Genomic DNA, 23,121 nt, shown 5'->3' on the forward strand with positions numbered 1-23,121 from the left:
GTCTTTTGACTTTGTCTTTGCCTCTCCACACGAAATTGAATATCACAGAATTTATGCTTTTAATTATATCCTTATCAAAAGAGATAAAGGAGGCCCGATACATAAACTTAGGCTCCTGATCCTAACTGAATACATCTTGTAGCACGATAGAATTCCGTGAGCTACATTGTTGCAGTCGCTGCGCGCTGGACAAAATCTTTGAAATTTATACTTTCGTTCGCTGTCCACAGACGTGGTCTGGCCAAAAATCATTTTTGACTTGTGGCTATGTTACGCCATATTATGGCGACGAAAAAAAAAAGAGAATTGGAGAACGAATAAACTATTTTTGAAACATGTGCCCTAAACTCTTTTCATGGGCAAAAAATAAAAGAAAACTTTTTTTCCGACGGTCTAGAGGACCGCTCTTAGCGAGAGCGGCACTTCAAGAAATTCTTATGAGCAAATGGCATTTAGTACAGCAACAACCACTGCCAAGAGAAATCTTCAATGAACCGCCAATATATATTATACAGAAAGGGGCGTTCATTCAGACATACTCGTGAGAGAGAAAATTTAACGAAGGCGAGAAAACCGGACATACTATGAAGTCGTGTTAACACTTGTAACTGATACACAGAAAACTGGACGTACTCTGGAGTCATTTAGGCCTATCAACCCCAATTTACACGGGAGCATCCGTGAAGCCCGTTTCTAAAGGAAATAAATAATTTTCAATGTCTCAGTTGACGCGTACCTCGAGCTTAACTATGATCCCGCCTATCCACGTCCTCTCCCCTATCTCGCCTTCGAAACGGAGTATATTCTGGCCTCGCCTTCCCATTTTCATCCCGCATCTCGCCTTTAGAATTTCTCGTATCCCACATCCCGCCTCGATTTTAAGCTTTGTCCCGCATCCTCATGTTGGACCCTCATAAAAGATGTACTTTGCAACTTGTGACCTATTTATTAAGTGTCCTATGACATTCTTCAGTGCTTATAATTAGAAAGTTTGACAAGGCCGTCGAGTTTAATTTCCTCTCGATAAATCATGATTTGCGGAGTGTTCTCGATTGTTACTTTATGGGTTAATATAAATACCCAGCATCTCACAGCTACTGCAGATCCTTGGGAATGTTAATTTCAGTTTGATTGGATGCCAGGCCAATAATTAACTTGGGGCATCTGGGACAAAAACAAGTTTCACAGTTCATCAGTCCGCGAACCTTTTCCGCGCGAATAGATTTTTCAGAAGTTTGCTCCCAACTTCGGTCATTAGGAGCCTGTTAGTTTTACACGTCACAGTTAATATTGCGGAAAGCGAAATAGGCAGTTACTGTTTTCCAGCAGGCAACCAACACTACACCAAATGCGATCTATGTTCTGTGATCTGTGATTTGTGATTTGTAAGAGCTAAATATGGCTGCATGGTGTTGAGCTCGCTGAAAAAATCGCTCATGTTGTCCAAGTGAATTCTTCTTCCAGTGATTTTACCGCACTAAGGGGCTTGCTGATACTGAAACAACAACAACAACAAAAAACCTTAGTCTATCAATAATCCTGTGTAATGAAAGCGAGTGAACTTTGGCAACGTTTGACTTATCGAAGGTTCAAAGTTCAGGCTGTCCACATCGCTTGATTGGTTTCCATACCATGATAAAAATGACAATATAGCTCCGCCTCTAGGTTACCTCCTAATCTCCCTTCCCATCTCGAATATTTCGTTAGATTTCCCTTACAGTTCACCAGCACTACTTTGAACGCCTGCGTAGAGGGAGTTCATGTGACAGTGAAGCGTCTAGGACAACAACGAAACACAATGAACTTGATGAAAGAATTTCAAACTTGAACATAGCCATGCAAATCATCTCTCGAGATTGAAGAGATTTCAGTCATAGGTTGTCTGACTGAAGAGCTCCTAAAGCTGTGCAAGCTTTTTTGCAAAGGTGTTATAACAAAAGTTTGGTATAACATCACCTTGTGATGTGCACAACGGTAGCGTTTTATTGTAAGAATCAGTGGTAGTGCCGTTTCTTTTCACACCCACCTGTTAAATTCTTCTCTTATTTCTTCCACTTTGGATGGATGACAACAGATGGCACAAGAAGACTGGGCCGGGTCAAATAATGGCGCAATATACTTGTGTCCCACTCTCATTAGGTCTTCTAGAGATACTTGAGGTATCCTTTTCAACAGGTTTCTGCAGAAAAGTAAAAACCAACCACGAAGGAGTAATTGATATTAGGGTTGGACTTTGCATTAACCCTTCATAAACTAACATCAGTATGCACATTCTCCACACTGTTCGTTGTACATTTCGTAAGGTGCTGACAAGGAGAACTTGATTAACAATAAAAATTTCCTCAAGTTGGTGATCATTTCGTTTATTCTCGTGACCTTAACGTGTAGTTCAGGGGTGATATTGTCGGGAGAAATTAGATGCTGGTCAATCTAAAGGGTCAAAGGGTTAAGGTAGGGGGGGGGGGGGCTATACGTGCTAGAATAAGAATTTCAGCCAAAAGGACGTTGCAAAAAACTGAGTTGGAAAATGGACTTTTTTTTCAACAAAGGTGAAGAACTTAAAACCATCGAAGCAAACTTGGAGGGAAACGATTTCATATTTTGTATTCCGCCTGTTACACTTTCATAAAACCACAAACTTAGATGTTAAAGACAAACCTGTTGTAGTCAGGACCAACACCTCTAAACTGGGACATCAAACTCTATGAGGAAAAGATTACAACGCTATCAACCCTTTACACCCTGACACCAGTATGCATATTCTCCATACTGTTTTCTATCAGTATCTGGACAAATGCCCACCTACCCCTCCCCTAACCCAACATTAACCCTAACTTGTTATCAATTGACTGTTGTTGAGTTAGGGGAGGGGTAGGTGGGCAGTTGCCCAGATACTCATATCGATCCACATTTCGTAAGGTGCCTACAAGGAGAATTTGTTTAACAATCAAGAACTTCCTTTGTTGTTGATCATTTTCTTTATTCTCGTGACCCTTATGTGTGATTCAGGGGTGATACAGCAAGGACAAATTAGAAGCTTATCACTCCTTAGGTGTAAAGGGTTAATTTGGTTACCTCCCCCTGTTACACTTTGCACGTAGCACACTTTCTTCTCAGACGTCTAGAAACTGTTACTATTTCTTAATCAAACACACCCACCCAATCACTAAAACTTATTGTTTCGCTTCAAAATGACTGGATAAAAATAACGAAGACCTTTTCTCTCCGAGTCAAAGACAAAGATAAAAAATGATTGGCCCCTAACGAAAATAGTGTTACACACCAAGGAAAGTATGATTATAATACAAGGGGAAAAAAAGATGGGATGTCATGGAAAAGGGTAGCTTTGAAGTTAAGAAAACGGACATCAGAGTTTAAAAAGATGAAGGGTTCCAGAACCCAGGTAGATCTATTTGTTGCATGTTTTTGTTTAACTTTTTTGGACCCACTGACCGTGCACAAAGTTCAGTAACATTCCAATCATCATAACCAAAATGACCAACAGAAACTTCTAATTTATTTCTTTTTTATTTATTTTACAGTGTTTTCCAACAAAAACAAGAGACTTTGTACGATTAGAAAGCGCTCAGCATAAACTACAGCACAGTTGCTTTCATCTTTGATTTTTGCCTCCTTTCTTAGTCAAACAACTATACTTAGTATGACACAAGAAAACAACGGTCGCATTACTAACAACACTTGTGCATCTTACCTGAGAGGCTGCGGATGACACGCTTTTTTCACGTTCAACTATCTCAAAGATGACACTACTGATGGCAGATTCAAGTTCACCGGCATCAAACGCCATTTTACCAGACAAATAACCATCCTAAAAACAAACACAAAATGCTAAATAAGTATCACTTTATTCCCAGTGCTTACGTGAATTCTGCGCAACAAAGTTCCTTGATGTATTGATTCTTTTCTTGTAATCGCTATGTGAGAATATTAATTAAAGCAAAATTACTGAGTTCAGCTACATCTTCAGACTCACAAAGGTCGTTAAAAAGCTATGTCGCCAAAGGCGACAATTATAAAGTGAAAGCAATAACAATTTTACTAGAATCTAAGATGTATAAAAAATATTTCCTCTTTTTGGCATAACTACTTAAGAAAGTAAAGGAATGTTTCGCTTTTTTGTCACAAAATGAGTACTTTTCTTTTTACCTCGAAACGTGAGCAACTATCCGCGAAAACAGCTACCAAAGGCTACACCTCGAAGTCAAGAAATTCTACGGACTAACACAATCGACGGCTGTGTCGCGAATCTTAGAGGGGCTTAGTGCACAGATTTCATGGCAAGGTATTTTCTCTTCTGATTTGCAAATGGTAAGTGCCAACTGAAAAGAATAATTTACCACAATTTCCTGTGTTTTCTTGTAGGCCTTCACCAAATGAGTTGACTTGACAAGAGACAGAAAGAGCAAGCCATTCTCCGGAAGAACACGCAGCCTACAAAGACAAAAAGGGAAAAAAAACAGACGCGTTTGCAAACGAAATACTCGGGTAAAAAGTGTAAAGAAGAAATTCACATATCATTTTATAGCAAAAATTTATCGAGCGCGGAAGAATGCACAACTGGTTCAGTTTGAAACCAGGATCAGAACACGCCTGGCCGATCAATGCTTGAAATAAAGTAAAACAATCAGAATCATAAACTGTATGCTATAATCGATCAAATGTTTGCTTTGCTTGAACGGAAGGAAGGAAAAATGCATGTGGCGCCAAGCACTGGAAAACAGCTTGGGCTAGTTGGTGTTGCAATACAACACTTGTTTGTTTTTGTTACCCTGTATCAGCGTCCGTTTTAGAGCACATTTCGATTGAGTGCCGTAAACCAAAACCGAAGAAATCACAACAGCCAATCAGAGGAACGGAAAATATCACACGGAGTCAAAGAGAACTCAACGTATACACAAGCAAACTCAGTGAAACTTGGATAAATGCAAATGATCAAGTCGCGATTGGGATTAGTTTTGAATGCGATTGGTTTAGAAAGAAGCGCGAGTTTTCTTAGCCAATCACAAAGCAAACTATGGCTAAATTAAAGCAAACCCGAATTACATTCGACACTCAATAGTAAATTCCATGAAGAACATGGGTCGAGTTGAGATAACAAAAAAGGGATTAGAGTTTTTGATCCCTGTCTCTGCAGCAGCGCGATGAGGATTTTTCCACTCGCGCCTTACGATAGCTTAATATTTATTCAAGCCACTCAAGTTGACCCGTTCCCAACAGGAGTAACACTTAAATGTTTTGACAAAATCTCGTTCTTATCGTTTGAATCTTCCAACCTTTTTATCAGAGCAGCGAGATTACCTACCCGTATCCATAGGATAATCCCAGCCCGCGAACTTGGCGCCATATTGGACCCTGGAAGAGGAAAGGCATAAACATTCTTTCCAATTAAAATTAAAAGCATACTTGATCCGCTCTAGATTTAGGACATTTTCTTGACCTAATTTTTAATTTTATGTTTTGTAAAAAGCTTTCCATCATGCTCTATAACCTCTTTCCACAGAAAGAAAACAACCAAGTCCAAGTTGTACGAAAATAAAAAAAATCCGTAACCAGGATTCATTAAAGTCATGAAAAATTCTGTGGTTGAATATCTCTCAAAAAATCTGTACTTTTGATAGTTTGTCTTTGGAATGAACCCTTCATATTGTTTTTTATTAGACAGAGCGCTTTTCGATTGAGCGTATAAGCTAAAGTAAGCACAACTAGCCAATCAGAACAAGGAAAACAACACAAGGAACCAAAGAGAGCTCAATGGCCTGAAGCGCGGGAAAATGTGGATAAGTAGGTCGCGTTTGGCTTTTGTTTAACACCGGATGGATGTAAAAGGTTTTATATGCTGCCCTGGCCAATCACTAAGCGTAGTGAAGTAAAAACCAGAGCAATCTTGCATAACTTTTCCCACGAAATTCAAATTTTCAAGTTTTTCTCGACTCCATACTCCTAAATTACACGCTGGTTTACCTCTAAAGTGGTCAAACATTCTAGGAACACCATGATTGCGGGGAGGTCAGGATGATCAAAACTGTCAATACACCGAGTGGTTTGGTAAAGAAACGACGACTCCACTGCTCCAACACCGACTATTTTACCATGGCCAGGACTATCGGCAAGGAAAGCACTGGATCTCTTAACTGGCGGGATGCTGTAACAAAACAAAAAGAAACGCAATTATTAAGAAAAAAGATTTCGACGTAGCTAAAGCTATAAACATTCATAATGTAACATGAAAATTTAACATCGGCGACTATACAAAAAAAGCTTTACTTCTTTGGTATTACAGCAGAGGTATCAAGTAACAGGTTTGTTTTCCATGGCACATGCGGATTATCCGGTAATCTGTTCACATCGGCTGCCACGTGAACCCGCAAGTTTGAAGGCTGCGTCAAAAGCGATCGAAGCTTTTCAACTTTTTCTATGACCTGAAAAAAAAAAAAAAAGTTTAGACAATTTTCCATATGAATGGCTAAATCTATATATTAGGCCTGGGAATAGGCCTTATGACACACTTCGGACCGAGAATTTGAATTTCGGAAGAAAATTTTGGGTTGTGAAATAGGATCTTAGATCTCCCATCCTCGCCCGCCTTCATGACCTTTGTACCGAGACGAAGGCCCTACATTCAGCCCTATGCCAAAATGGATTAAGTTTCATGTGTCGCACAACAGCTATATGGACAACGCTTGTACCGCGCTCGTGACAAGGCGAAAGAACATCTTTCTTTATTTCTTTACCGAGCTCAAAATTTACCATCTCTCTCATTTCTATCTACAAACATTACACTATCGACATTGCTGATCCTAGCAGTATGCAGGACGCGTGTCATATGAACTTCGTAATAGACCTCGTTCACCGTGGAGTCTTTGCGGCTCAGTGGTAGAGCATCGGAGGCGGAATCCGAAGGTCTGAGGTTCGATTCCTCATGGGGACTCAGAAATGTTTCTTTGTCCCGCGCTCGTGACAAGACGAAAAAACATCTTTCTTTAACAGCTATATATATTTTATATTAGCAGGGTTATTCTCACCATGTTACAAGCATACATGACAAGCTCACAAACCTTGGATGCATCATTTTCAAGGTCAGAAATCAACTGGTTCAGGAAACTGTACTGCCTCACCATGTTGGCTGAATACATATTACTTTCTAAAAAAAATGGGGCAAAAAAAACAATTGATAAGGAGATTCTAAGATAAGGCATTTCTGAATCATGGTAAACCAGTGAAGCGCTATAAAATTAATGAATGTTTCTCATGAGGCACTGTCGCTATGTTTATCGCACAATTCCTGCTATTCCTATGCCAGGCTTCTTCAGGATTTATAACGCTTAATATAAGCTATTTAATCTTAATTTTACCTTTAGTAAACACAATGTCTCTTATTAGAGCTTTAGTCACAGGTCGCATTTCTCTCTTCTTGCTGGTGTGAAAGGAAACCATAAATTGTTTAGTGCCTGCTCTTGCAAAGTTTTCACATGGCCACATACAAGTTCATACTAAAAGGGGATTAATGCCTAGCCAAGATCCAGTAATGCTTTGGGAGGGATAGATGCCTGGTAATTGTTAGTCAAAAGCACAGGGGTGGACAGGGTAGACTCTTGATCTTAGATCAAAGGAGAAGGACATCATTTGTGCTCACATTCCAAGTAAACTTCCCTTCTAAAAAAAACCCGTCTACTTAAAAGATATAAACAAAACAACAACAACAACAACAACAACAAAAACAAAAACAAAAAAAACAATAAAACTTCGTCAGTTGTTTATAGTTTTACTTCTTATTTCCAGCATTCTCACCTCGCCACATCATTCATCATCTTTTTTCCCACAATCTCGAGCCTATCTTTCGTGAACTGAGCCTTGTACAGCAAATCCTGTAGCCAGCGGATTCCCTTCTCATACTTTTCGACTTCAAGCTGCGGAGGAATTTCGCAGGAAACAAGTAGAACATTATTTCAAACATATTGTAACGTTTCTGACTCAATGTAGGGTATTCGAGGTTATTATGAAGCACAGGAGAGTGCAAAACTAAATATCATCTGATATTTGCAGCTAACCTTTAGAGTAATGCAAGCAAGTTGTGGGAACTCTTCTGGCGTGAATCTGCTTCCTTTCAGTCCTAGAGAAGACACGTGATCAAGAGTGTCTGCAGCAAGCTCCGCTACCACTTGCTCATGCGGAATAAGAACTGAAATTCAAATAAATGAGAAGTTACAAGAAATCAGTTTGATCGTGTAGGTATTCTTCTCGAAGTTTTTTAACGGTTCATAAGAAGTTAGAGAAATTCTCCTAAGTCTGGATGGTAGATTCGTCACCTCATCTGATGATGACGATGATAATATTTGATGGAAAATTTAGCATCAATTCAGCTAGATCTATGGCGCTTCCTCGGTGACGACACAGCTGATGGTGTCCGCAAGCTGGTAATGACCTGCAGACTCCTGACACTTCTCCATAATGCAGTAACTTAAATATAACAGCAACGATTTTATCTTTTCATTGTTTTCTACCTTTCTTACGGATGGTAGATAATAAGATGTGTCGGAGGTGTTACTTCACAGAAAAGAAAAAAAAAAGACACGTGAAGCCCGTAAAAGATATGTTATATGCTGACCTTGATCGATCAAAGTAAAACTGTGCTCGCGTTCTTCTTTTGTGCTTGAGTTCTAAGACACAAACCGAACGAGGCCCGTCTCGTCCATGCATGTACATGCATCTGTACCTGATGTTAATTCTATCACAACAGTGGTGTGAAGAATATTCTTTACTGAATGCAAGGTTACTTGAAAGAGGAAAACTACAGGTAGTTTGTATTTTCAAAAAAGCGCAGATATGTTTGTGCTGGGATTCAGGGAACACATCATACCTCCGTCTCTCAACAAAGGGGACTCGAATATCACTTCTAGGTACAAGCTCAGGTAAGGTTTGAGTTCCTCTGGTACAACTGCTGTATCAAGTAAAACGGTAAGCTGTAAAGAAACACAGAGAAGGCATATTGAACATATTTTTGGAAAAAAAGGGATTCGTCCGTTGTCTCGTTCGTTGGCTCGTTCGTCGGCTTGTTTGTTGTCTCGTCAGTTGTCTCGTTCGTTGGCTCGTTCACACGTACGCTCATTCGTTCGTTCGCCCGACGGCTCATTCACACGTTCGTTCGTTCAATCCTTTAGTTGACCAGTCGGTCACTAAATGTCCCTACTGCTGGAAATAGCTTCTTTCCTACACATGTTCGCATAGTAATAAGCCTGTGTCGTACCTTTCACAGGACTGAAAGCATAATTTTGGAAATTTTATGAACAACTTCAGTTAAGGTTTTGCCCTCGAGTCTTTTTTTGTGTATGCATATCAAAAGTGTTAACATAGAGCTAAACTTGTGGTCCTACCTTTGCAAACAATGTGGATACGTGGTCCAGCTGGAACGAATATGGTATCTTCGATACAGGAAACTTCTTTGCTTCACTCTCAGAATCATTGCAGCCATCTTGCCGCCTGTTACTGAACATCTTGATTGGATGGAAACTGATACTGGATGTGGAAGGCACAGGGAGACTGTTCACTATATCCGGAGGGGGAGCTACCTAGAAGTGGGGAATGGAGCACTAAGGTACAGCCGTTTTTTTGTAAGACGCGAACAGCGACCGATAGGTAAGTGCACAAGGTTGTTAATAAGTTTAAAAGTAAAAGTCATATCAGAAATAATGTGCGGCCAAGTTACCGTGGACGTTGTTTCGTCAGTTTAAAAAAAAGACCAGCAACTATTTAGTCCCGAGGATTCTATGAAGTTTGCTCGAACCTTCGAGAACATTGTGAAAGACGAATCGACTCACACAAACTGGGATATAGCTACTATGCAAATTGCTTCGATGGCACTCCGATAATTGAACGATTTCTCATCAGAATTATGGCAAAAGGAGGTCAAAGTAGCCGACAAAATATGGCGGTTTTGGCCATCTACCCTCTCTTATTGAGAGCTCTGTATGCAACTACTTGCAAGTACTTTGTTACTCTCTGACATCAATCAATCAATCAATCAGTTAGGATGCGGCTGTTTCAGCATAACAACTATGACGCTACAGAAAGTAGATTCGTACAAGCTCGGCAGGTGAGTATTGGCAAGTATTTTTCGACGGCTCACATTGTTGTCATGGTAACCTTACGCATTTCCTCGCTTCACCCATAGACTTTCCAGGTACTTTACCCACATAAATCCTTTGGTGATGAGTTTATCAATGTTTACCTCGTTCTCGTCTGTCGCCTTTTCCAGCCTCTGCCGTTTCCTTTTCAATCCTTCCTCACCAAGAGATTCCCGCTGTTCAGCCACTCGTTTCTTTTCTCCTTCTGACATTTCTTTCATTAGTTGCGCGCTTGGTTTTCCTGTAATCTAAAAAAGTTATGTGGTCAATTTTCAAAATATCCCTGGCCGCTGTTGTAAGAAGGTAACCGAGGATTTATAATATTTCCTTTGTTCCATCACTCCCGTGGTCACAGGAAATGAATTCTTAGCCTTGTAATCCCTAAGAGTGACTAGCATCTAATTTCTCCTTACAATATCACCCCTTAATCACACACCAAGGTCACGAAAATATAAGAAATGATCAGCAACTAAAGAAGCTTTTGATTGCTAAACAAATTCTCCTTTTTAGGAGAATATGGGTACAGATGCTAGGGTATAGGGGATTAAAACACCCTCCTAACCTCTTAAATTCAATGGTATTTCTCAAGGTTGTACTTACCGAAACGCTTCGTGATGAAATGAAGTATTTCTTTAAAAAATCCACCCAGAAGGTCACCGATTCTTGCCGAAGCTTTTCCAAACGTTGAATTATTTCCATCCTTTCTTTAAGATCTTCTGACTTGCTGGAGTAAAGGAAATCTCTAACTAGGACATCCGCAAACGTGTCATGAGGGCGGTTTTCAAACCTGTTCTTGGTGTCTAGAATTTTTCGATGGATAACTACATTAAGACGATCCATGTCGATGACTTCTCTACCTTCTGCGAGATTTCCAAGAACCTCTTTTACCTTTTCTTTGGCAGCAGAGAGCTTGTCAAATGAAACATTTTCAGCTCTAATAATAAAAGCACTCTCTAAGAACTCCAGTACATCACAGTCAATATCACTACAAAACGGATCGGGAATTTCAACCAGTTCCCGCTGCAGTGGAGCTATAGATGTGTCTGAAAGATAGTCAAGAATGACAGATAATGCAGCCTGGCCGTAATGATCTTCACAAGATGGTCCTCGAAAACCCAGCATTATAGAACCGGATTCTTCATCCTCAGTCGGGAAGGGGATGATTTTGTCAACAGATTCACCCAGCTGTGGAACTGGCGTCTGCCATGGTCTTACATATGGAGCTAGCGGTTTCTATATGATGAACCAAAATACATTGACAAATTTAATGCATCTAAAAGCCGTTTTAGCAACTGACTGCACTTTCTGTCTGTTCTATACTGGCGTAATAACCCACGCGGAATGCCGGGAGAACACGAGCAAAGTTTGTTAATCACGAGCCAGAGGCGAACTATTTACAAACTTTTCGAGTGAGTGAAGTGCATTCTAGTGCTTTTATGACATAAACTTCATTTCTCTATGGGTTTACCAAAGAAATAAACGATCGATTTTTGACCAATCAGGGCGATCATAGTATCTCAGTTATTTCATAGAATCAAATACACGGCTTAGCCCTTTAACTCCCATGAGTGACCAAGACAGAATTTCTCCTTACAATATCGATACAATATCAAGCAAAAAAGTGATGAGAAAAAAGAAAAATATCAATTAGGGGATTATTGGTTGATCCAATACCAAATTCTCCAAACTAACATGACAAGAACTGTATGGTAGACAGTAAGGAGAATTACGAATGAGATCTTGGGAGTTAAAGGTTTAGTAACTTTTACTGTTAGTTTCGTCGGCAAGGTCAGAACCTTACACTGTGGATACGTCGTTCAGCTGGAACGATTATGGTATCTCCGCTATAATAAACTTCTTTGTTTCACTCTCAGAATATTATACATGTTAGGTTTAAGCACCTTACGTGTGGTTTAGTTGCTTTAAGCCTCCTTATGGCAGATTTTTGTGGTATCTTACAACGAAGAGAGCCAATAATTACAAGTTCTTAACTGAGTTAGTGTTCTGTCACGCGTGTCACGCGTCTAGCGTTACCACACAGTTTAGCATTGTAGCAAGGTGTCATGGTATTGATTTTCCATGTGATTTAGGGATTGTCATTGTATTGTCGTGCTCGCTGGTGAAAACCCTTTCTCGTTTCACCGCGAAAATTTACTTCGAATAAATCTGGTTACACTGACTGATGAAGGATTTACGTCTCTTTTGTTACGGTGAGCAAACTTATGGATCAGGGTCCAAAGGATCAGAACAGTTAGATAACTCTGGAACTGATGGTATGTCATGAAGCTAAATGAAAAATTTATCAAGACTTGAGAAAGAGACAAGTTGGAAAAGCCAACGATGGTCTGTTTTAGGTGTCCAGCATTGAAAACGGTGCGAAATCCACGCGAAGTAGTGAACCGTACGATAGCAACGGCAAAGCAAAAAAAAAAAACGGAGGAAAAAAAAACTGCTTGAGTTAGGTTGTGTTGAGAACAGTTGTAGAATTCTTGAACAAAACTTCCCTACGCCTTTTGGGACCACCTGGTCGGGTCGTGTCCATTACTCGACCCGCCCCAACCCTTCCTATTTTTTTTCACTTGCACCGTTTACTATCGCGCCTGGAACAATCTAATATTCCATTCACACCCGCAAGTTTCAAGTAGTCACTAACTTTTAATTTCAAATGTGCTATATTTGAAGTCGACAAACATCGTTGTGAGCAGTTGCTATGAAAAGAACAATATTCAACCGTGTTTAACCAACAACTTGAAAACATGTTTAAGCTTTGGTGTGAGTGGGGTATAAGACAAAGAAGTAAGATAACATGGCTAGAAACAGCAAGACTTGGCCAAAATGATACACTGACAATGATCTTTAGTTTGACTGAAATACCATATCAAATTTGCAGAAATAACAGAAGAACCTCACCCATGCAATAATTTTGGGTCTGGAACTTTCAACAAGGACATGGAGGAATCTAAAATAACAATTTTGTTTGACACAAAATTGACTGATTGAATAAACTTGGACAAACAGGTTACTTACCTTGCTAATAATTTTTTCTTCAAAGGGATTGACAGCCTCAAAGACCTTATTTGGATCAATCTGTCCAGTGATGATAACACACAAATTTTCTGGACGGTAATACTGTTGATGGTAGTTACAGACCTGCAATGCAGTAAAAGAGTAAATTTGGTATTGACAAAGATGCATTTCTGCATATATTGAAGAAGCAAAAAGGATCTAATCAGAGATGCTAAGCATGTTAAGCATGCAATTATCTTATTTTTAGTAGCACTTTCATAAAGAACTCCTGCAAAAGCAGAGAAAAAAAAAAACATCAGCCGCAATTTGTCTGGAAATCACATTGCCTTGCATGGGCCTTCCACTTGCCTCTGAAGATGACCTCTTCTGAGGTTATTTCAAACTGTCCAGCAGTCACTAGCAACAACAGTCCTTCTCAGGACTATTCTAATCCAGATTAGCAGACTACACAATAAAATGTAATTCCTACATTCAAACCATTGACCGTAATAAAAATTATTGTTGCTAACCTTAGTGTGACTACAACTTGTCCGTAAATTTTCCATGATTCCTCCTGTCTCTGACTGTCATAATATGAAACAAAAACAGCATATGAATGTTGATGTCCCAATCTAATCAACAAATAAACAAAAGTTAATTTTTTCACAAATTTTTTCACCTATATGCCTTAAAAAAAGAGAAGCAGCCTCGTAGGTGAAGTATATTTGTTTCATTAGTGAGTAAGTTTGCAAATAATACCAGAATTTTCAATCAGTCTTTTCTTCTGGGTACAAATCTGCTATACAGCATAATCTCATACCAGTGTGGTTTGATCTTAATTTACAGAACTGCTAAAATTAAGAGGACTGTCTCACCTCAAGGCTTGATTTCTTTATTTTCAAACCTTTTGAGAACTGAGTAAATTTTGAAGCTCAAGTTTCAAGAAGCATATGATAGGATATATCTTTCACCTTATAACCACAGACTCCAGGGTAGATCTCACGCGTAAAATTCAAGTAAGTTCTTGATATCTCCATGTTTTCTCTTCCCTGCATCTCACAGTAAACAACACCTGCATCTTCGCCTTCACCATTCACATGGTGAACCTCTGTAATATATGCTGATTCCTAGATTATAGCAAGATGTTCTAGTTAATTTAAGATTGAGTAAAAAGTGGTCTCTTGTGTCATACCAAGAACTCCTCACAAGAAGCCACATGTAGCTCATTGCTCCCTTAAAATTCAAACATTTGCCTAATTCCTTTGGCTCCTTTAGTAAAGAGGCAGATAGTAATGTTTCTGCTTAACAGACAGTACAGTTTTTCTTATTAAAAATTTGCTTCTGCTGGCTAGAAATTTTCAGTATATATGTATCTGGGTGTATGAGACACAGTGGCCCTATTGGATAGTGTGTTAGACTCTGGGTCGTGAAGTCCTGGTTTGAGACCTGACCGAGTCAATGTGTTGTGTTCTTGAGCAAAACAATTAACTCTCATGGTGCCCCTCTCCACCCAGTATATAAATGGGTACTGGCAATTCACAAATCTGTCACAAACTGCAATAGCTGTAACTCAAAATTGCTAAAAAGTCCCTTACAGTTAGAGTTGGATAAAGCACATGATCCAAGTAGATTGGAAGAAGGTTCAGAAAGCCTTCACTGCCTGCTGTTTCCATGGTGTAAGCTGTATGGTCAGTGGATGTCCATGCATTGGTTCCTTGTGCCAAGCATCTGTTGGCAAATAAATCTAACATACCCTGCAAGTTATGCAAATTGTTTTATTAGAATAAGGTTGCACATTACATGTACAGTATACTGTGCATAGTGTAAATAGATAAGTTGAGCATGCATTTAGTATTAGGCAATAACATGATTTCAAGTGTAATTTAGTGTTAATAAGCACAAGTCAATTTTAGTCTTTGAAAGATTTACAAGTGCTCATTACACCAAATTGCAAGAGAAATCATGTTATTAATTGTTAATATTGTACAGTCATAAAATACATTGCAGAAGGCAAGACAGACAAAATTTTGAAAGCATCCATGCTATTTGTAATTTGCACTTGTGTTACAACTTTGCACACATGTTACATGAGAACGCATTTGTTTTCAGCCGATCGGAAGCATCTAATTTTTTTATGTACATTATTACAGTCAGGATAAAACATGGTCTGCAGACCATGCAACAAGGACTATAGACAGGGTATGAAACAACAACTCCATTCCACAAACTCAGTATAAAATATGAACCAGTGTAAAGAATGTAGACTACAAACTACTAGAGTTTGTATATAAATATAAGAGAATTGCTATTTCCTGAATCTTATTACTCATTCTCTCTGAGAGTACTCCAGGAAAACATTGCATGGAGTTTCCTGATCTTGGACTTGCCATCACTCACATTTGTTCCATACCATAATGAGATACACATGTACATAATGATTTTTCTGAAATATACTTTGAGTCTCAACTGTATAAACCCAATCAAGTTTGAACAGTTGAGATTTTGTGGTGTCATTTTTCATTGCCAATGTTGTGGCTAATGCTAAAGAAATACGCTTAATTCTTCCTTCCTTGTTTTACACTTCTAAAGGGCCAAATAGTTTCAGTTTTATCTCCTCTTTCTTCTATCAAAGTCATACTTCAGTTTAATGGGTACAGGTGTACCAAAACAGTGGTTGTTAAATCTGCACAAGTATTGGAAAAGACTGAATTAAACCACAAACAGCCAAAATGGCACATGAAACAATGAAAAACAAAGGCAAACTCTACATATGCTTGTTTGAAATTGCTTTAAACTGAAATTAATTTTAATCTGCATCGTCTATTTTACTACAGTATACAAAGAACACAGAGAACGCAAGACCCAGGCTTTGCATCATCTCACCTTAAAAGGATATTTTTCACTTCCCATAAATACCAAGTGTTCCAAGGTGTGTGGCAAACCATCATCATCATGAGCCTCAGTTGCTGCAATACAGAAAAAATGCTTGCTGAACTGATGAAAAACTATCTCACCTTCAAATTCCTAACTAAGAAAATATTTACATATTCCTAGAAATTAAACATTTAAATCAGAATTATTAATATTAAAGAACATTATAAGGAAAAAACTGTCTTATTAACACCCAAAGAAAATAGAAACCTTCAGGCCTTGGATATTTTAGAACTTCTTAGCTGACGCTAACCCTACTGTCTCGTGCATTCTACATCTCCACGTGTAGCGCTGTACAAACTTTTAAGTTTTAGTGAGCGTGGGACATTTTTAGGACATCAATTATTTAAATTGACTCAAAGTTTATGAGTCATTTTAAATAATTGATGTCCTTGAAATATTACACGCTACTTGAGAAAATTAAGAGTCTGGGATTTTATTTCCAGAATTGTTTCTCTTCTTTTTCTCAAAGGAAAAATTTTTGATAAAGTTTGCTGAGCGGATGAAGCCCAAAATAGGTAGGAACTCGCGGCTTAGTAACAAAATAATGATTGCTGCTCTCAACTTACCGAGACAGAGGAAACCATTAACCAAAGGCCCAGGAACTTTAGCAAAGCAAAAGTTAATGCCTGTTCTCTTGGAACGGTACTTTTCGACTTGAATTGAGTCGAGAACTTTAAAGGAAGAAATTTGTTCAAAAATTTCCGCCATATTCGATCAGAAAACAAAAGAGTGGGGCTGGGTAAAAGAGTCCACACTGTACCAGCGGATTCTATAGTAAGTACATGCATATTAAGGATGACTCCACGAAAATTTTCCAAAATGGCGGCTGTTGGGGGAATTGTTGCTCAAGAAAACCATGGCGGATTTTCGTTCGAAAACTGCAAAAGGTTTGAATTTTAAGAATGTCGAATTTCCTTTTATTCACCTTCTTTCAGTTCTAACTTTTTGATCCCATCGTAGAAATGCCATACTGGAGAAAATGGGCGCTAAGCTGCCCACAGCAAGAAAAACTGGTACAACTATTGCGGGAATTGTATTCAAGGTTAGATTTGATCTTTCTGTTATTGGGTATTTCGCCCTGATCAGTGATCGATTTGTTCGTGATTAGCGGGTTTAAAGGAACAAATGTCTTCGGAATTGGTTCTTCTTCGAGATTTGTGGTCTTTTCAACTCTTTATAACGTTTTGTCGTGAGCACATGTAAAACCAGTTATGCGTTGTAGTGAAAGAAGGGATGGTCTGAATCTGCTAATTGTTACCTTTGTAGGATGGTGTCTTATTAGGTGCTGATACAAGAGCTACTGAGGTTAGTATTAGCTTTTTATAACGCAATTTTGAGGTCTAATCAAATAGGAAATAAGGCTTCCTTTACGCATAACATTATACTTTTTCAAAAAGAAACGCTAGTCGCAAAGGTAATACTTATTTTTCACCATTGTATTCTTTTATTGAAGAACTGCACAACTTTTTAAAACACATTTTTGGATTATTTTGTGATTTTTGTTTATTGGGAACTGGTCACCAATGAAACTGTAATTGAGGTCTAATGAAATATGAAGTAAGGCTTCCTCTACGCATAACGTACCATTTTTAAAAAGAATCCCTAATCGCAGAGGTAATATTTATTTTTCACCATTGCATTCTTTTATTGAAGAAATACATGCTTAATCAAGGAGCGAATTGGAAAGAAATGTTGCTACGTATAGCTTCTCTTTGTGGAAATACAGTAGAGTTGTAGTACCAAATAATATCTTTGAGGGCAAATTTTAGTGCACTCAAATTATCATGGTAGAGGCTGCCATTCTGAAAGATGTCTATTTCAGAAATCTTTCTTTTTTAGAAATGGTACAACATTAATAACCACTCACATTGGTTGTTGTTCTGGTCAAAAAATAGTCAGAACTTTTTAGAACAAGTTACATTTTTAATCTGCATGTATGTGCCTGCCACTCTTTGTGGCTCTCTTTTTTTCATACAGTGAATTCTGATTTTGACTCATATTTTTCATGTTTATTATTTGTTACTTTGAAGGATACAGTTGTTGCAGATAAAAACTGCTCCAAGATCCACTACATAGCTCCCAATATTTAGTAAGTACTTCAACTTTTTTGCCTCTGTCAGGTTACACTGTATAGTGATACACTTTTAACTTTGTGTACCTGTGTGCATTAGAACAGCATTTTTTCCTGGTGGTTGGTGTTTTCCTTTTATTTCCTAGTTTATAAAAATCGCTTATTCCAATTTGTCTTTTTCAGCTGTTGTGGGGCCGGTACTGCTGCTGATACAGAGTATGTTACAAATCTTATCTCCTCCAACATTCAGCTCCATAGCTTATCCACTGGACGACAGGTAAATGTGTATATTATTTACTTCTGACCCTGGTTGTTTGAAGGATGGGTAATGCTTTCCACTGGAGGAATCTCTATCCAGTCGATAGCGCAGTACTTTTCCTTAACACTTATCTGCTGAATAGTGATTTATCTGTAGGATAGCATTATATGCCCTTTGAACAACTGGACCCTCCTTTGCCAATTATATGAATGACAATGAGCCTAGTGATGTAATACAGACTTGCTCAGATATGATTCACATCTCACATTTTAGGGAAGATAACAATACTTCTCCTTGATCAGAACTATGATTTGTAAACTTGATATTTTACTGAAGTGGCACAAAGTAAGAGTTCCTTGAAAGATAACACTTAATGCAAAAGGATTTGCTGATTTTGGAAGGAGAGTCTAAACCTTGGCTGATTTAATAAGATAGCTCAGTGTTTGAAATTAATTTCCTTTACAGGCCAGGATTGTTACTGCGTTACGTATGTTGAAACAGCTGCTGTTCAGGTATTTAATCTCTAGATATAGATTTAAAAAATTGCAATTCTTACTCATGATGCATGTCCATAACAGTATTTTTTTATAATTTATAGGACATTTCTCCTTGCACTTATTTCTTTGATAATTGACATCACTTAGTCCATGCTGTTCTTTATTCTACAGATATCAAGGGTACATCAGTGCTGCACTTGTGCTTGGTGGTGTAGACTTAAATGGCCCTACACTTCATACTGTCTACCCTCATGGAAGTACTGATAAGCTTCCATATGTCACAATGGGTAAGTCAACATCAGTTAGATGCTCATATCTCATCATTTAAGTAAAGAAAGTCACTGAAGTGGTTTTGTTCATGTGTAATGCGCACATATACAGGCCAGACATTAGCTCAGTTGGTGGTTTGAACTGGAGTAACAACAGAATATAAGTTGCCATCATCTCATTAAAAGCATGTAGTCCTGCAAAGCACTGTTTACATTGACAGTGACCAGCTTCTTGATATCATGACTGGAAGTCATCACTTATGTCAAGGGTTATGAAAAGTGATTCTGATAAATGTCTTACCGGTAGTAACATTTCAGTGTTTATTTAAATTTAAGGTTCTGGTTCCTTGGCTGCCATGTCTGTATTTGAGTCACGATACAAGCCTGATATGGAGGTAATCACTTTAAATTAATTAAAACTTTATTTAATTTACACTGACTTTCACATGATCATGGTTAACATTGTCAAGGCTGTGCTCTAACGGCGCCCGGTCGCCTGAGGCGACTAACATTTGGCCTCGGGCGACTGAAAATATTCTCTTGGTCGCCCGGCCGGGCGACTGGCTGGTGTTGGTTTCTTGATTTACAGTCAAAAAAAAAAAAGAAAATGTTGTTCAATCGGGCGCGCGTTGATATTCAAAGGTCGTTCCACGTGAATTTACGTGTAACATAATCATCGACTTTGATCGTGACAAGCTGCACAGTTTTCGATTTTAACCGCTTTTCCAAATAGTATTATAATTTTTCCTTTAAATTAGGATGGCTCGTTAGTTAGTTTTTGAAAAGCAATTGTTACTTCTGCTCTGACAGGCGTAAAGTACGGTCGACGATTAATAAATCGCTAAATGAACACGGGAGTCGTTCTTTTAAAAGAAAATGTTGTTCCATCGGGCGCGCGTTGATGTTCAAAGGTCGTTGCACGTGAATTCACATGTAGCATAATCCTTGACTTTGAACTTGACTAGCTGCACAGTTTTCGATTTTAACGGCTTTTCCAACAGCATTAAAATTTTGCCTTTAAATTGGGATGGCTCATCAGCTAGTTTTTCAAAAGAAGTTGTTACTTCTGCTCTGATAGGCGTAAAGTACGGTCGGCGATTAATAAATCGCTGAATAAACACGGGAGTCGCTCTTTTAATATTTTAGCCGGCTTTTTACTGCCGTGTCTGCGAGTGTTTAATGGATCACTGTACAATTTTGTTTAAAATGCTCATATTTCTAATTCATAAAAGATGATTTACATCGTTGACAGTATTGATCTACCGTAGTTTGTAATTTGTAATTCCAATTTAAACTCTGTCTAAAGAATTTCTAAAGAATTAAGTATAGAGAGTTCAAACGAAATAGTGTTTTGCTAAGCTTACATAATGCTTTGAATTGAACCTCAATGAGACAGTTTTAGGTTTATCAGATTATCTTTGGTATATGTATACTATTCATTTTTCAAAAAATAGTTTTGCACTGCTTCTGTAAGTGTGAATTAAATAATTATTTGACTATAAGTGATGATAGGTTTTCAGGAGGTCAAAGGATACGATGTTTCATGAACATAAAAACAATAACTAAATGCACATAGTTCTATTTGACTCGTTACGAAAACAGTTTGTTTAATTTTTAATAATTAACTGACTGATTTATTAATTTGGGTGACCAACTAGGAGGCCCGGGCACCTCAGATAAAATGTTTGGGAGCCCGAAGGGCTCCCCGAAATTTTGATTTGGGCGACCATCTTTTAGGCCTGGGCACCCAAGCTAAAACGCTTGGGAGCCCGAAGGGCTCCCTGAAATTTTCCTTAGAGCACAGCCTTGATTGTCATTGTGAGAGTGGTTGCACTTATTTGGGCTTTACTATTTATGTCTGGATTTATAGTTTTGTTTTGTTTTGTTTTTTTTTTTAGCTTGAGGATGCTAAACAACTTGTTCGTGATGCAATTGCTGCAGGAATATTCAATGATTTGGTGAGTATATTTTTGCCTTGATGATAAAAATGAACCTTGCAATTCTTGAGAGGCCATATTTTTGTTTTCATACCTTGTGCAGCAATTATTTTATTGGGTGTAACTGGTTTTCTGGCTGTGATCTGCTCCTTAGGGATCTGGCAGTAATGTTGATCTATGTGTTATAACCAAAGAAGGAACACAATACCTCAGGCCTTATGATGTGGCCAATGAAAAGGGCATCAGACAAGGAAAGTACTCCTACAAGAGAGGCACTACAGGTTTGTTGCAAGTATGAACCACTGAACATCAAAAGCAACAACAAAAACAAAAATAGTTTGACTGGTAACACTTTGCTATAAAGAACTATTCCTATAGACCCACTAAAGTAAATTATAGTCACAGAAAAAGATCAACCTTGGCCCTTGCAAGTTCTTAATTAACTGTATGCTTGATTATTTGAATGAAAGTTAATAGTTGAATGTGCAAATTTTCTTCTTTCATGTTCTCATCCTTGTAAAATTTCTAAGAGGCCAATGGAATTCTTTTCAAGTTTGTTGATCTTAAAAAAAAAAAAAAAGAAACGTGAAAGAACCTCAACCACTTTGTCAATAACAGCTTACAAAATGTACATCATTTTACACCTAATTTCTATTAATATTGCAAAGCACCATAATGATATGCACAATTCATCGTACAAAAGGGATCATTGAGAATTTAGAGGAAAGTTTATTCCAAGTTCAAAGTTGTCAGTCTGTCTGTGGCTTACTATTGTTTCTGCTGTCAAACACAATCTGACATATTCATTTTTTATCACATCCCCACAGCTGTTCTAACTAAAGATGTAAAACCCATTGTGATGGAAGTAACGGAGACCAGAGTAACAGGAGAAGCCATGGAAATGTGATCTTTCTTCACTCTTTGTTCATCTCTTGAATTTGTACACTAATAAAAGCTGTAGTTAGAACTTCTGTGCTAAGCTGAAACTCTTCCAAAAGTTTACAGTGTAACTGCTTTGTGTTATCAAAAAAGGCTACAAGGAAGTGTGTACCATGTTATTAAAAAAAAGGTTTGAAATAAAAAAAAAACTGTGCAGGACAACACTGTGTTTTGTTTTATGTGACATTATAATCACTCCACCTTGATTCCAACCAGATTTACAATATATTTGAGAGTTGTAATGGTTGTAGTGTGGGTAGATTTGACACAACTAGCACTCTCATAATGTTGTTGTATTGAAACTAGTAATTAAGCCTTCCCATAGGTATGTCCTCTTGACTACCCTTTACAAAATGAGATGAGGAGTGGATCTTCATATATTCTGTAGTGACAGTTCTCTATAAAATGGAGTTCTGGTCAAAACACTGACCATACTGGGTTTAACTATTTGTTGAGGAGGGACAACATTTCTGAAAAGACAAGTTAATGAACCTCAAAAATTAATAGTCCAGAGAATGCAGAAGGAATATGAGACATGAACATCATTTCATTCTCTTCACCAAAGAAACAATAGCCTATCCCTAAGGCCAGCTAGTGAAGAGGCTTCTGTTTGAAGTTAGGACCACCCTATGTGAGGCTATGAGTCATTGACGAGTGGTTCAGGGAAGAGGGGTGCTGAGGAAGACACCACCCACCTTGGTCCACATACACATTTTCCCCCTCCCTAGACCACACCTTCAGCCTTCTCTCACAAACTGAAGGCATAGAATAGGCAAGCCTCTACCAGGCATTCAGTAACACAGAGCCAATTATCATTAGTAGCAGGAAAGTGAAAAGGCAAGGGAAGATTGAGTCAGATTGGGTTGTTTCATTACACAACCAGAAATAAACTTCCATTGATTCCTCACCAATCTGCCTGCATGGCGCTGCTTACTATTGGCCTTTGTTTTTCTAGGTGAACACCTGAGATTCAAATTGGATTTCAACCTATGCTTCCCAGGCATCACCAACTGAGCAAAAAAGTCACACACTGGGAGCACGGCAAATTTGAGGGTACCTCTTTCCAG

The 23,121-nt window shown here is 38.3% G+C and overlaps 2 protein-coding genes across 2 annotated transcripts; one reads left to right on the forward strand and one right to left on the reverse strand.

The window, feature by feature from the left end:
- Positions 1-931: 931 nt before the first annotated feature.
- LOC113673820 (uncharacterized protein C05D11.1) lies at positions 932-16,833 on the reverse strand. Its single transcript, XM_089202983.1, has 22 exons — positions 16,649-16,833; positions 16,032-16,114; positions 14,744-14,902; positions 14,120-14,275; positions 13,679-13,732; positions 13,170-13,292; positions 10,743-11,375; positions 10,247-10,390; positions 9,393-9,587; positions 8,879-8,981; positions 8,070-8,200; positions 7,810-7,928; positions 7,374-7,435; positions 7,077-7,162; positions 6,286-6,440; positions 5,983-6,163; positions 5,324-5,373; positions 4,359-4,452; positions 3,713-3,829; positions 2,659-2,702; positions 2,027-2,179; positions 932-1,495 (listed from the first exon to the last, which is right to left on the reverse strand). The coding sequence occupies exons 1-22, from the start codon at positions 16,788-16,790 to the stop codon at positions 1,435-1,437; spliced, it is 3,045 nt and encodes a 1,014-aa protein (XP_089059109.1). The 5' UTR covers positions 16,791-16,833; the 3' UTR covers positions 932-1,434.
- A 47-nt stretch (positions 16,834-16,880) lies between these two features.
- LOC113673819 (proteasome subunit beta type-7) lies at positions 16,881-22,216 on the forward strand. The gene is made up of 11 exons (XM_027190268.2): positions 16,881-16,969; positions 17,043-17,124; positions 17,349-17,387; positions 18,113-18,171; positions 18,337-18,430; positions 18,878-18,924; positions 19,081-19,196; positions 19,515-19,573; positions 21,077-21,136; positions 21,270-21,396; positions 21,943-22,216. Exons 1-11 carry the CDS (start codon positions 16,902-16,904, stop codon positions 22,020-22,022), a joined length of 831 nt encoding a protein of 276 aa, XP_027046069.1. The 5' UTR covers positions 16,881-16,901; the 3' UTR covers positions 22,023-22,216.
- The last annotated feature ends 905 nt before the right edge of the window (positions 22,217-23,121 follow it).

The sequence above is a fragment of the Pocillopora damicornis genome, chromosome 4 (genome assembly GCF_964200805.1).
Source record: "Pocillopora damicornis chromosome 4, jaPocDami1.2, whole genome shotgun sequence".
Classification (NCBI taxonomy): domain Eukaryota; kingdom Metazoa; phylum Cnidaria; class Anthozoa; order Scleractinia; family Pocilloporidae; genus Pocillopora; species Pocillopora damicornis.

Coding starts and splice junctions, on each gene's coding strand:
- LOC113673819 (XM_027190268.2), top strand. CDS start 16,902: ATGGCGGCTGTTGGGGGAATTGTTGCTCAAGAAAACCATGGCGGATTT. Junction 18,172..18,336: donor TACATAGCTCCCAATATTTA/GTAAGTACTTCA, acceptor TGTCTTTTTCAG/CTGTTGTGGGGCCGGTACTG. Junction 19,197..19,514: donor GCTTCCATATGTCACAATGG/GTAAGTCAACAT, acceptor TTTAAATTTAAG/GTTCTGGTTCCTTGGCTGCC.
- LOC113673820 (XM_089202983.1), bottom strand. CDS start 16,790: ATGGCGGAAATTTTTGAACAAATTTCTTCCTTTAAAGTTCTCGACTCA. Junction 7,929..8,069: donor TTGCTTGCATTACTCTAAAG/GTTAGCTGCAAA, acceptor ATTCCTCCGCAG/CTTGAAGTCGAAAAGTATGA. Junction 7,163..7,373: donor AGACATTGTGTTTACTAAAG/GTAAAATTAAGA, acceptor CATTTTTTTTAG/AAAGTAATATGTATTCAGCC.